Source organism: Mustela lutreola, chromosome 15 (genome assembly GCF_030435805.1).
Source record: "Mustela lutreola isolate mMusLut2 chromosome 15, mMusLut2.pri, whole genome shotgun sequence".
Taxonomy (NCBI): domain Eukaryota; kingdom Metazoa; phylum Chordata; class Mammalia; order Carnivora; family Mustelidae; genus Mustela; species Mustela lutreola.
In genome coordinates this window covers 52,086,623-52,100,189 of record NC_081304.1, presented here as the reverse complement: position 1 = coordinate 52,100,189, position 13,567 = coordinate 52,086,623, and the positions used below count along the sequence as shown (strand labels likewise).

At 37.5% G+C, this 13,567-nt stretch overlaps 1 protein-coding gene across 1 annotated transcript; it reads left to right on the top strand.

Annotated features, from left to right (window-relative positions):
- Positions 1-1,753: 1,753 nt before the first annotated feature.
- LOC131816118 (zinc finger protein 624-like) lies at positions 1,754-12,435 on the top strand. Its single transcript, XM_059148504.1, is given in 4 exon segments — positions 1,754-2,099; positions 2,808-2,903; positions 8,622-9,209; positions 9,212-12,435. Coding segments are annotated over 4 exon segments (2,070 nt in total). The 5' UTR covers positions 1,754-1,978; the 3' UTR covers positions 10,477-12,435.
- Positions 12,436-13,567: the final 1,132 nt, after the last annotated feature.

The following is a 13,567-nucleotide window of genomic DNA, read 5'->3' as shown; positions in this document are numbered from 1 at the left end:
CTAGAAACCTTAAGTTACATATGTGACTTGCAATACATTTCTATTGGACAATACACTTCTATTGATTTAGAATTTCATACAACATGGATTTTATTCATTGTTAAATAAGGGTTATTTAAGACGTTTCTCTGTCCTCTGTATTTCCAGTATATTATTAGTTGGATCTGGAGGCTTAATCAGATTCTGATTTGATTCTTTTCAAAATGTTTTTGGCATATATCTGGTATATACCCCCAGAAGGCACATAATGCCTAGTTGTGGCCTGCTTGGCATATTAGCAGTCACTGATGAGGTCACTCATTAGAGGTTGCAAAATGATGATGCTCTAATTTTCATTGTTCCTTTTCATGTATTAGCTGGAATCCTTCCATAAAGAGAAATCTCTCCTCACCAACTGTGTGATCACAATTGATTATGATGCAAGCTATAAATATTTTCCATAGGAAACGGACAAAAGGTTAATTCTTTCTATTTATTTATCAGTTTCCAGGCATCCTCCAAAAATATTGAGTATTTTTATAGTAGTGTATGGAATCATGAATTTAAATGTGTGTTTTTGAAACCCATTGTATTTATTTTCCTCACGGATGTTCAAATTATCCCATTATTATTAAGTAATGGGAGCCTCTTCCAAGTTTCTCTTGCGTCTTAGATATGATCTTAGTAGTCTGCCTTGCCTTTGGTATCATAGAATGTTCCAGGCCTTTTTCCTTTTAGTGGTAAGTAATATTTAGAGGCCACATTCTAGCTTGCATCATGTTACCTTATTAGTTATTGTCTGTATTTTTAGGCCTTTTCCATGGATGAAACTAGGAAATATATTTTATTTTCTTCCTTAAAACTAAAATAATTCATGAGTTTATACTGATACTTCCAATTCAAATTTGGTTCTATGAAGTTATTGCATCATCTCACCAGTATCACATTATAACTTCTTTCCGTCATGCCAAATTTATTGGTTCTCAGTGGCATCAGTATACTGATTTGCTTTAGCAAACACTATGCACACAGCAGTTACAAAATAGCATTTTCTTCACTACCACCAACAGTATGATTATTTATTGCGAAACAGTTTTTGCTTTTTGCCATTCTTTTTCTTCTTGGGGTATATTTCACAAAGGATATACAGAAAATTGTTGTTTTAAAGTCACTTAAAATATTTCATCTTTGATGAATGTCTGTGCTTCAAACTGGTTTCATTTTCCTTTTAATTTTTAGGGAACACTTTACAATTTTAATTTTTTTCATAATATGTTGACATGGTCTACAAAGCAGGAAATATTCAAGAGAGTCTAGCTTCTAATTCCAGTCCTCTGCACTCTCTCTGTTCCCTTCTTCTTCTAACAGGTAACCACTAAAAAAATTTTATGGCTTCTTCTTGCATTTTTTTACACAAGCACATGTATAATTCATATCCTGACCGAAAAAGTTCTCCAGAGTGCCCATGATTTCTTATTTTTTCTTGCTCAAAGACAGAGCTTACGATATTCTATATCTACAATTTGAATGATAAACTGTATGTTTTATTAAGTCATATTATGTAGATTTGGTACTGAGAAAGAGCAGATAGTATAGATAAGCCAGAGTTTTGAGGGAGAAAGGATGATTTGGGTAGAAACTACTAGCTGTTATCAGATGTTAGGACTTTCTAGGGAAGGAGGAAACCATGTTGTTGACTCCAGATAATATAGTTAAGACCAATATTTCAAAATTAAAGAAAGCTAGATTTTGAGTAATCTGAAAAGAAAATCCTGCTTCAAGTAAAAATCAGGAAATTGAATGGGCTTTGTCTTGTGGTTTTAAGTTCTTATTGCTGGAGAGATTCCCTCAGCCTCTGAGGGTTGAACTGGTTGACTTCAGTGGTCGTTTGGTGATTCTGATTTCTGGAGTATTCCTCCAGTTTTATATGTATCATTCTGCCCAACAGGTCTCCCTGTGTAGTGCCTGGGTGATCACAGTGTATTTATGTTAGGATCCCATGACATTTAAAGATGTGGCTGTAGACTTCACGTTAGAAGAGTGGAGGTTGATGGACCCTTCACAGAGGAACCTACACAAGGATGTGATGCTAGAGAATTATAGGAATCTTGTCTCCCTGGGTGAGAATAACTTCCGGTTCCCGTACCTACCCTCTTGATCAGGTGTGCTGAAGATACAGAGCCTCTAAAGTACTTAATTGACCTGGACTTAGAGTTTAGGCATTAAAATCTCAAATGAGGGGAATGTTTTGGGGATCATGCTATCCTTTGCTCTTAATTAAGTAGCCCACCGATTGTAGAGTAAGAAATACATATTTCATTGGCATCTTGGAGATTGTTGACAGCTCCCCAGATTTAGGACTGAACTTTTTTCTGATCATTTTTATAAATGGGAGTTATCAGTACCTCCAGAAAGAAAGGAACAGATGTGTTCGTTTTCTTTCTAAATGCAGATTATTCCCATGATCTATAATCCCAGAAAACCTAGGATCATAGTGTTGGGCTCCTTTGTAATCATCTGTAACACCGCTGTACAATAGAATGCTCTGTGTCTGTGCTGTCCAGTATGACAGGCACTAGATATTTGGGGCTGCTGAGAACCTGAAATCTGGCTAGTCCAATGGAATAACTGAATTTTAAATTTTATATAGTTTTAACTAACTTAAATTTAAATAGCCACCTGTGGCTGTTGACAACTGTATTGGGCAGTGCATCTCTAGAACCTTCCATAATAACCACTCTGCACTGAAGATTAAGAGCTGAGAGTAAATTTGGCAGTAGTTCTTACTCCTAGACACAGTCAAGTCCTATTCATTTTTCTCTGAACAGGGCTCGCAGTTTCCAAACCAGACATGATATCTCATTTGGAGGCTGGAAAAGGACCATGGGTGGTAGTGAGAGAAATTGCAAGAACCCCCTACCCAGGTGAGTGCATAAGAACCAGGAGGAGTGGATTTCTTTCAAGTTCATGGGTTATGGATGGAGCAGAACCTCTGAAATATTTTGGGCAGTATCCTTGCTCTAAACGATCTCAGAAGAAGGGAGCCTCTCCGTCCCTTGCTCGCTCTCTCCTTTTCCCTGTCCTGTTGTTTCTCCTCTCTGCTTTTGATTCCCATGCTACTTTACTTTCTTGAGGACATGATCTTCGTGATTACTCCTTCATTCAGACATGCAGGAAGCACCGCTTTCAGTTCTGTCTCTTAAGTTAACTTTAACTTTACACTTTTCTCATCTGTTTAACCATTTTCTGACATCTCTTCCTTCATTACTTTTCCTGAAAACGCTTTTCTAAGGGTCCCCACTCTCCGTTTAAGCCAGACCTACTTACTCATTATTTAACTTTCTTCCCCTGTAAGCCTGCTGCAATTCTGGGGGCACGCTCCTCTTGTCCTCCAGATTCTTTGCTAATTGAAAATACAAACAAGGAACCAGTGGAAAGTCAAAATACAGTATTTATGTATTTAATGAATATTTATTGGATATCTGTATTCTGCGTAGTGGGTTAGGTGGAAATCGAGCTTGAGGACATTAAACCAGGTAATGAGGTTGTTACGATAGTCTAGGCAGAGATTGTATCTTGGGTTAAGCTGATAGTGGAGATGGAATCCACAAAGTGGATTCTAGCTCACTCGAGAATTTTATCATGATGCCATCGGTAACTCAGTAGGTGTTATACATATTCTTTTCATGTATCAATATTATAGATTTTTAAATCAAGTATAATTAACATAGTTTTATATGAGTTTCAGGTATAGAATGTAATGATTCGGTAATTCTGTTCATCACTCGATGCTCATCAAGATAAATTTGCTCTTAATCTCCTGCGCCTATTTCACCCATCCCCCACCTGCCTCCCCACTGGTGGCCACCAGTTTGTTCTCTGTATTCGAGAGTCTGGGATTTTCTTTAATCTCTTTTTTTCATTGTTCATTGTTTTGTTTCCTGTATTAAACTCTGACTGACTTATTTCACTTGGCATAATACCCTCTAGGTCCATCTATGTTGTTGCAAATGGCAAGATTTCATTCTTTATGGTGGCCAAGTAATATTCCATTGTATGTACACACCACATCTCCTTTATCCATTCCTCTGTCAGTGGACGCTTGGGTGGCTTCCATAGCTTGACTATTATAAAAAATGCTGCAGTAAACAAAGGGGTACACATACCTTTTCAAATTAGTGTTTTTGTTTTATTTGGGTACGTACCCGGTAGTGGAATGAGTGGATCATATGATAATTGTTTTAAAGTTTTTGAGGAACCTACCTACTGTTTCCCACAGAGGCTGCACCAATTTACATTCCCACCAGTGGTGAATGAGGGTTCCTTTTTGTTTTTTTGATTTGTTTTGTTTTGTTTTTTTGAGGGTTCCTTTTTCTTCACATCCTCACCAAATTTCTTATTTGTTGTGTTTTTTAATTTCAGCCTTTCTGGCATGTGTGAGGTGATATCTCATTGTGGTTTTAATTTGCATTTTCCTGATGTGTAGTGTTGTTGAGCATCTTACCATGTTTCTGTCAGCCGTTCTGTATTTCTTCAGAAAAATGTGTTTTCCTGCCTTCTCCCCATTTTCAATTGAATCATTTGTTTTTTGGGTGTTGAGTTAAGTTCTTTATTTTGGATTTTAAGCCCTTATCAAATATATCATTTACAATTATATCTCTCATTCAGTAGGTTGTCTTCTTGTTTTGTGGGTGATTTCCTTCACTATGCATAAAGTTTTTTAGCTTTGGGTGATCCCAGTAATTTAATTTTTACTCTGATTTCGTTGCCTGAGGAGATATATCTAGAAAAATGTTCTGTGCCCAGTGTCAAAGAAATTACTGCCTATGTTCTCTTCTAGGAATTTTATGGTTTGAGCTCTCACACGTAGGTGTTTAATCCATTTTGAGTTTATTTTTCTGCATGGTGTAAGAAAGGGGTCTAGTATCACTCTTTTGCATGTAGCTGTCCAGTTTTCCCAGCTCTGTTTGTTGAAGACACGGTCTTTTCCCTGTTATATATTCTTGCATCCTTTGTTAATTGACCATTTAAATATGGGTTTATTTCTGGACTCTCTGTTCTGTCCTGTTGCATTGATCTATGTCTGTTTTTGTGCCAGTATTACACTGTTTTGATCACTGCCACATTATAATATATCATGAAATCTGAGACTGAAACCCCCAGCTTTGTTCTTTTCTCTCTCTCTCTCTCTTTTTTTTTAAAGGGGTTGGTGATCATAACCTGAGCCAAAATCAAGAGGCAGATGCTTAACCAAATGAGCCATCCAGGAGCCCTTGTTCTTTTTTTTTAAGATTGCTTTGGCTATGTGGGGTCTTCTCTAGTTCCATAGAAATTTGGGATTATTTGTTCTAATTCTATGAAATATGTAGGTGATATTTTAATAGGAATTACTTTGAATATGTATATTCCTTTGGGTAGTATGGACATTTTAACAGTACTGGTTCTTCCATTCCATAAGCATGGAATACCTTTCCATTTGTTTGTGTCATCTTCAGTCATTTTCATTAACATTAAGTGTTGGAAATACTACATATTTTAAAGCATCTGCCTTTGGCTCAGGTCATGATCCCAGGATTCTGGGATCCAGTCCGACATTGGGCTCCTTGCTCACCGGGAAGCCTGCTTCTCCCTCTGCTTGTGCACTCTCTCCCCCTCTATCTGACAATTAAATAAAATCTTTAAAAAAATAAAAATAATTAGAAAAAAGAAAATTTGTATTTTTAAAAGAGTAAATGAAAAGTGACATTAGAAGGTTTAGATGACTCTTAGGAGAAGATACCCCCCACCACCATGAAGAGGGAAAGAGAAATGGGGCAGTAGCTACAGGAAAGTACGGAATGAAGAACAAAACTCTTTTGTCTTATTTTTGAGATGGGAGTTTGTATGGCATATTTGAGTGCTGATAAGAATAATGCCATAGTGGAGAGGGAGAAATTGATGTTGAAAGACCAAGATGGATGGGCACCTGGATGGCTCAGTGGGGAGCCTGCTTCCTCCTCTCTCTCTGCCTGCTTCTCTACCTGCTTGTGATCTCCGTCTGTCAAATAAATAAAATCTTAAAAAAAAAAAAAAGAAAGAAAGAAAGAAAGACCAAGATGGGACTCAGTGAAGAATGAAAACTAAAGTGTGTGAGAAGATTAAAGGGCATAAACTCAAGAAAGGAAAAGGAGGGATTTACCACTGACAGACAGATAGGCCGCCTCTTCTGCTGTAATACTAGGAAGGATGGAGTAGGCAAGTGCAGATAATAGGTCAACCCTTGATAGGAAGATCAAGGCATTATAATAGATTCTGAATTGAAAGAAAAGTAAGAAGCAAGACCATCAGCTTATCTTGAGGAGAGTAGAAAGAGCTGTGAGAGAGGGAAAGATAGATATTTTTAAGATACATTGATTTCATTAGGGAAGCCATGATGGCCTGATGCTTTTTTTTTTTTTTTTTTTTTTAATTCGACAGAGATCACAAGTAGTCAGAGAGGCAGGCTGAGACAGAGAAGGGAAGCAGGCTCCCCGCCCAGCAGAGAGCCTGATGTGGGGCTCGATCCCAGGACCTCGGGATCATGACCTGAACCGAAGGCAGAGGCTTTAATCCACTGAGCCACCCAGGCGCCCCTTACATCTGTTTCTATTATCTGTTTTTTTCTCTTGGCTTTTTTCTTTTTTTTTCTCTCTCTCTCTCTTTTATTCTTTTAAGATTTATTTGAAAGAGAAAGAGAATGGGGACAGGGAGGGGAGAGAGCGAAACATAAACACTCTCTTTGGCTCAGCAAAGAGCCCAGTGCAGGGTTTGATCTCAAAACCCTCCAAGCCGAAACCAGGACTCGGACACTTAACAGCTGCACCACCCAGGTGCCCCTCTCTTGACTTATTTCTAATGAGACTTTTATCTTCTTGTATGCCTGTTGTTTTTCATTGTCAAGCATTCATATGAAAACCTGTACAAATAGTTTGAGCTTCTGGATTGTGTAATCTTTTTCCATGGAGAATTGTTTGCTTTGGTGGGCTGCTAGGCTAAAGGCTGTAACCATCCCCAGTTTAATTAGACATTTAAGTGAACTGGGTTCTAGGCTTCTCCTCTTTGGTATCTTTGAATTCAAACCTTTTCTTTTTTTTTTTTTTAAGGTTTTATTTTTAAGTAATCTCTGCACCCAACATGGGGTTCAGTCTTAAAATCCTGAGATCAAGAGTTGCACAGTCTACCAACTGAGCCAGCCAGGCGCCCCTCAACTCTTGGTCTTTTTAAAAAAAGGTTACACTGTGGGATGGTTGTCTTAAAACTTGCTTGTATATACAATTTAAAATTTTACTCTTTTTGAAAAAATTATTTATCTGAGAGAGACTGAACATGCGTGAGTGCACACGTGGGGGAAGGGGCAGAGGGAGAGAATCCTCAGGCAGACCCTCTGCTGAGTGTGGAGCCCAGTGCAAGGCTCAGTCTCACAACCCATGAGATCATGACCTGAGCCAAAACCAAGAGTTGGACACTCACCAACTGAGCCACCCACGTGCCCAAATATTTTACCTTTTTTTAAAGGATTTATTTGAGAGTGAACTGAAGCAGAAGTGGGAGAGGGAGAGAGAATCTAAAGCAAACTCCACACAGCACAGAGCTCAACCCAGGGCTCGATCTCACAATTCTGAGATCACAACCTGAGCTGAAATTAAGAGCTGGACACTTAACTAACTGTGCCACCCAGGCTCCCCAATAGTTTACTTTTAGAACAGTTTTATACTTTTTGTTTTTTTAAGTAGGCTCCACATGGAGTGCAACGTGGGGCTTGAACTCACAACCCTGAGAAAACCCAAGCTGAGATCAAGAGTCAGTACAGAGCCACTCTGGCACTCTGTACTTTTATATTTCTTTTAAATTTCTAGTTAATTTTCAGGCAATTATTTCTAAATGTTTAAAACTAATTAGATCAAAACCTTTTGTGGCTAGTGGAATGCTTCATGGCTTTAAGTTCAGTGTGTAAGTAGTTTTTATCCAATTTTTTTGGACAGAATTTTAGGCATGATCTTAAGACATAAAAAGGTTACAAAACTACCCTTCAAAATTATTATATCACTATTTGAAGTATTAATAACTGTAAACATTAATTTTAACTAATTTACTGTTCAGCCTACTTTCTGAAAAATCAAAGTGTTGTTTTCTATTAGCGATTTATTAAAAACTACATAAAAAGATTTGAATAAGCTTCTCTGACACGGAAAGTTGAGAAAGGCATCATTTAAAAAGCTAGCAAACGAGTGAGAACAAATAGAAAGTATGGTTGGGAGCAACATCTGGTTTGTAGAGTAAATGGGAATCAAAAAAATAATCACAACCTATGAAGAAAGGTCTGGGAAAAAAAAGTTTATTATAAAGGGAATGAGAAGAGAAGTATTTGAGATACTTAAATTCTAGGAGGGTTCCCATGAATGAATTTTTTTTTTGTAGGGGAAAAGTGAATTTGCTCCTTTGGTTTTTGGCTCAACTGGCCTCCTTCAAACATACGTCTTTCTTCTTAAAAACAAGGCCAGTTTGCAAGCAGTTAAAACTTTATATTCATTATCAGCTAAGGTTTCCGTTTTATTTTCTTGTTTACTGAGATCTTCCTAACTTCAGAAATAGAAGTCATTTGATTTATCTTTTTCTTCCCCCAGAGTTGGAGACCAAACCTGCAACCAAGAATGCTGTATCAACAGAGGATGTTTCTGAAGATGTATCACAAGGGACCGTAATAGATAAACTCACAGAGAATGGTCTTTGGAACTCCAGAATAGGAGGATTATGGAAATGGAATGAAAGGATATTAAGATTGCAAAATAGTCAGGAAAGTCATTTGAATCAAAAAATAGTTACTCACAAGAAAATTCCCTCTGGTCAAAGAAGATTTAGATTTGGATCTCTTCTTTTTCCTGAAGCAGGCATTATCACAGAAGAACCCCACAGCAAATGCCAAACACATGAGAATTTCACTGGGAATTTAAATTTGATTACAGATACCCATCTGGGGAAGAAACTTTGCAAGGATACAAAAGGCGACAAAGCCATAAGGCCTGCCTCAGAACTTACCTTAAAGCCCTATAAATGTAGTACATGTGAGAAGTCCTTTCATTGTAGGTCATTACTCATTCAACATCAGAGAACTCACACTAAAGAAAAACCTTATGAATGTGATGAATGTGGAAAAATGTTTAGCCAGCCATCATATCTCAGTCGACATAAAAAAATTCACACAGGAGAAAACCCTATAAATGTAATGAATGTGGGAAAGCATTCATTAATTATTCATACCTTACCGTACACCACAGAATGCATACAGGAGAGAAACCTTATAAATGTAATGAATGTGGAAAGGCCTTCATGCGTTCTTCATCCCTAATTATACATCAGAGGATTCATACTGGAGAAAAACCTTACCTATGTAATGAGTGCGGGGAATCTTTCAGAATAAAATCACACCTAACTGTACATCAGAGGATTCATACTGGAGAGAAACCATATAAATGCACCGACGGTGAGAGGGCATTTGCCAAAATGGTAAATCTCAAAGAGCATCAGAAAATTCATACTGGAGTGAAACCTTATAAATGCTGTGATTGTGAAAAATCATTCAGGACTAAGTCATACCTTACTGTACATCAAAGGACCCATACTGGAGAAAAACCATATAAGTGTACTGAATGTGAGAAAGCTTTCACTAATACATCACAACTTACTGTACATAAAAGAAGTAGGCACACTGGGAAAAAAACCTATAAATGTAATGAGTGTGGGAAGGTTTTCACAAGTAACTCAGGCTTTAATAAGCATCAAAAAATACATACTGGAGTGAAACCATTTAAGTGTAATGACTGTGGGAAAGCATTTAGCCAGATGGTTCATGTCACAGGACATCAGAAAATCCATAGCGGAGAGAAACCCTATAAATGTGATGTCTGCGGAAAAGCCTTTAGGAGTAGTTCATACCTTACAGTGCATAAGCGAACACATACTGGAGAAAAACCCTATACATGTAAGGAACATGGAAAAGGTTGTATCACTCTATCGCAGCTAACTCTCCATCAGAGAATTCATACTGGGGAAAGGCCCTATAAATGTGAGGAATGTGGAAAAGCCTTCAGAACCAACTCAGACCTTACTGTACATCTGAGGGTGCATACTGGAGAAAAACCCTATAAAGGTAATGAATGTGGGAAAGCCTTCAGAACCAACTCAGACCTTACTGTACATCTGAGAAAGCATACTGGAGAAAAACCCTATAAATGTAATGAGTGTGTGAAGGTTTTCAGAAATAAGACAGTCTTTAATAACCATGAAAGAACACATGCTGGAAAGAAATCATTTAAGTGTAATGACTGTGGGAAAGCATTTAGCCACATGGTACATGTCACAGAACATCAGAAAATCCATAGCGGAGAAAACCCTATAAATGTGATGTCTGTGGGAAAGCCTTTAGGAGTAGCTCCAGCCTTACTGTACATCAAAGAATCCATCAAAGAGAAATTCAGCTAATATAAAGATTAATAAAGCATTCATCCAGATGCCAGCACCACAAGAGAAATCCAATTGTGTCTTTTATGGACAATTCACCAGAGAAAATACACACTTAAGAGATACTTTAGAGGGGTTGTCTGGGTGACTCAGTTGTTTAAGCATCTGCCTTCACTCAGGCCATGATTCCGGGGTCCGGGGATCAAGCCCCACATCGGGCTCCCTGCTCAGCGGGAAGTCTACAACTCCCTCTGCCCCTCCCCCTGCTCTTGCTCTCTCTTTCAGGCTCTGTCTCAAATAAAGTCTTTTAAAAAGAGAGAGATACTTTAGAAACATAAGAATGTGTTAAAGCATACCATCATATTAAATCTTAGAAGGTCTAAGGAAATTCACAATAGAGAAAAATAATGGGCAAATGAAAATACTCATCCAGATTTCATACTTACTGAACAAGTCATCTTCAGTGAATTGCCTGTATATTTTTTGCCTATTTTTGTATTGGTTTGTCTTTCTTAGAAATCTGGATGTGCTCTTTATATGTTTGAAATATTAATCCTTTTTCATGTGTTGCAAATTTTTTTAATCTAGTGATTGTCTTTATGCTTTTTAATATAGTAAAAGAACTTAACATTTTAATTTTTCACAGTAAGATATTTATATATTCTCCTTTTTAGATTGTTACTTTACTCTTTTAAAAAGTTAAAAAGGTCTCCTTCAAACCATAAGTGACTCTTAATCTCACAAAACAAACTGAGGGTTGCTGGGGGGAGGGGGTTTGGGAGAAGGGGGTGGGATTATGGACATTGGGGTGGGTATGTGCTTTGGTGAGTGCTGTGAAGTGTGTAAACCTGGTGATTCACAGACCTGTACCCCTGGGGATAAAAATATATGTTTATAAAAAATAAAAAATTATAAATTAAAAAAAAAAAGAAAATGTAAAAAAGTTAAAAAGGTCTCCTTAATCCCTAATTTATACAATAGTCTCCTAAATTTGTTTTCTAAGATTTTGATTATTTTTTACATTTAAGTCTTTAATCCATCTGGACTAGATGGCTAGTCATAGAAGGAGTAAATGGCGATTATCTCTGAAAATGTTAATGAATCTAAGAAGTACTCAAGGAAATATGAATTAAGACAACCAATGAGCTGTCACTTTGACTTTGTGAAGTTGGCAAAAATTAAGAGATCTTTTGCTAGTGGGTTTTGGGAAACCATCTACTTTTACAAAGGTTATATATCAACTTATATTTCCACCAGCAATTCAGCAATATATAATTTTTAAATAAATTTTTAAAATAAAAATCCTTTGACCTAGCAGTCTCATGTTGGGAACCTGCCCCTACAGAAGTAACATCATCAATGCATAAAAATACAATTAAGGAGTTTTGTTGAACTATTGTTTATAGAGGCAAGTAGAAAACCAAGTGGAGACAAAGTGAATGACCATTAATGGGGGAATGGTTGAATAGATGGTGATATAACCATTCTGTGGAACAGCATGAGAGTGATTTTTAAAATTAGTTATATGTACACTAGTTGATCTCAAGGTATGTCCACAATTTTAATAACGAATTACTTTATTACAGAGCTTTATGTGCACAGGATTTCATGTTTGTTAATGATCACACCCATTTATGTATATATGTGTATGTGACGAGCATGGAAACAAGTATATATACTAGAAGAATAAATACCAGGCTGTTATTATTGAAGGAATGGAAAAGAGAAGACAGAAGTACGGGAAAGGACTGGAATTTTTATATAAGTGCAACATGTATGAAACTCAATGTAAAACTGTATTTGTGTAAACTCTTTAGAACCATGAATGAAAGGATGGTCTCCAAAAAGGTAATGATTGTTTTAGAGGTGGAGTATCTAGTATTTTTTTTGTTTGACTTTTGCACTTTTCTGTATTTCATAGGTTTTCTTTCCAGTGAGCATGTAATATTTACATAAACATTCCTGTTTATGTTTTTCCGATCTCTTTTACTTGTGGACGTAATTTACTGGACATCTGTTATATACCAAGAATTACCCTAATACATTGGCAGGGTAAGGGCAGTCACGGATCTAAGAAAATGGGAATCGGTTCTGATGCTGCCTAGGTTCCAAAGAAGTTACCCAGCACCTAATTCCCCCCACTCTCTTGGTTTCATTTGGAGGAGGCAGTAATTTCAGACAGAAACCTATCCAACAGTGTCTGGAAGTTGTGTCCAGGCTATGGACCAGAAGTCTGCAAGCCTCAAGAGAAGTTCTGTTTTCAACATGTCACTAAGGAAAAGGTCACAATGGTGAAAAGTTCCACCTACAACCTCAACAGAACAGTGTTATGATGGATTATAGAAAGAAGAAACCACCAACAGTACCCAGGTCCATAAATGAAGTCTTGTTAGTTTGGAATTACTAAGAGTCCTGGAACAAAAATGAGAAACTAGAGGCTGCAGCACTGATACCAGAAGACCCTAACAGGCCATGGACCTGATTTCCAAAAAAGTATGATGAACTTCGGTGGAGGCTGAAGAAAAGAGAATCCAGTGCCCCTCCCACAATGTTAAAACATGTATCTATTTGGAAGAGGGTATTGGACAAATGATAGACTTTCTCTCCCATTACAAGTGAATAATCTGACCCTGTTTAAAATGACCATTTCTGATTGACTTTCATTTTTTATTTTTATATTTTAATTTTATTTATTTGACAGACAGATCACAGGTAGGCAGAGAGGCAGGCAGAGAGAGGAAGGGAAGCAGGCTCCCCGCTGAGCAGAGAGCCCGATGTGGGGCTCGATCCCAGGACCCTGGGACCATGATCCAAGTGAAAGGCAGAGGCTTTAACCCACTGAGCCACCCAGGCGCCCCCTGATTGACTTTTAATAGTGGAACTTGAGAACGGTTGCCAAGAAACGGTTGCCAAGCAGCTCCTCTGGATGTAATATACCAGCTTCTGATTGAAAAGTTTGAGAGTTAAACCTTGAAGAACTACCCTTAAAAGACTGTGCTGTTAAAGGGTTGACATAACTTGATGCCTGCTCTGTTGGCTGCTCCTTTCTACTTCCTAACCCTCACCACACATAAAACCCTCTTTCTTGCCTTAGAGCCAAGCATTTCAAGAA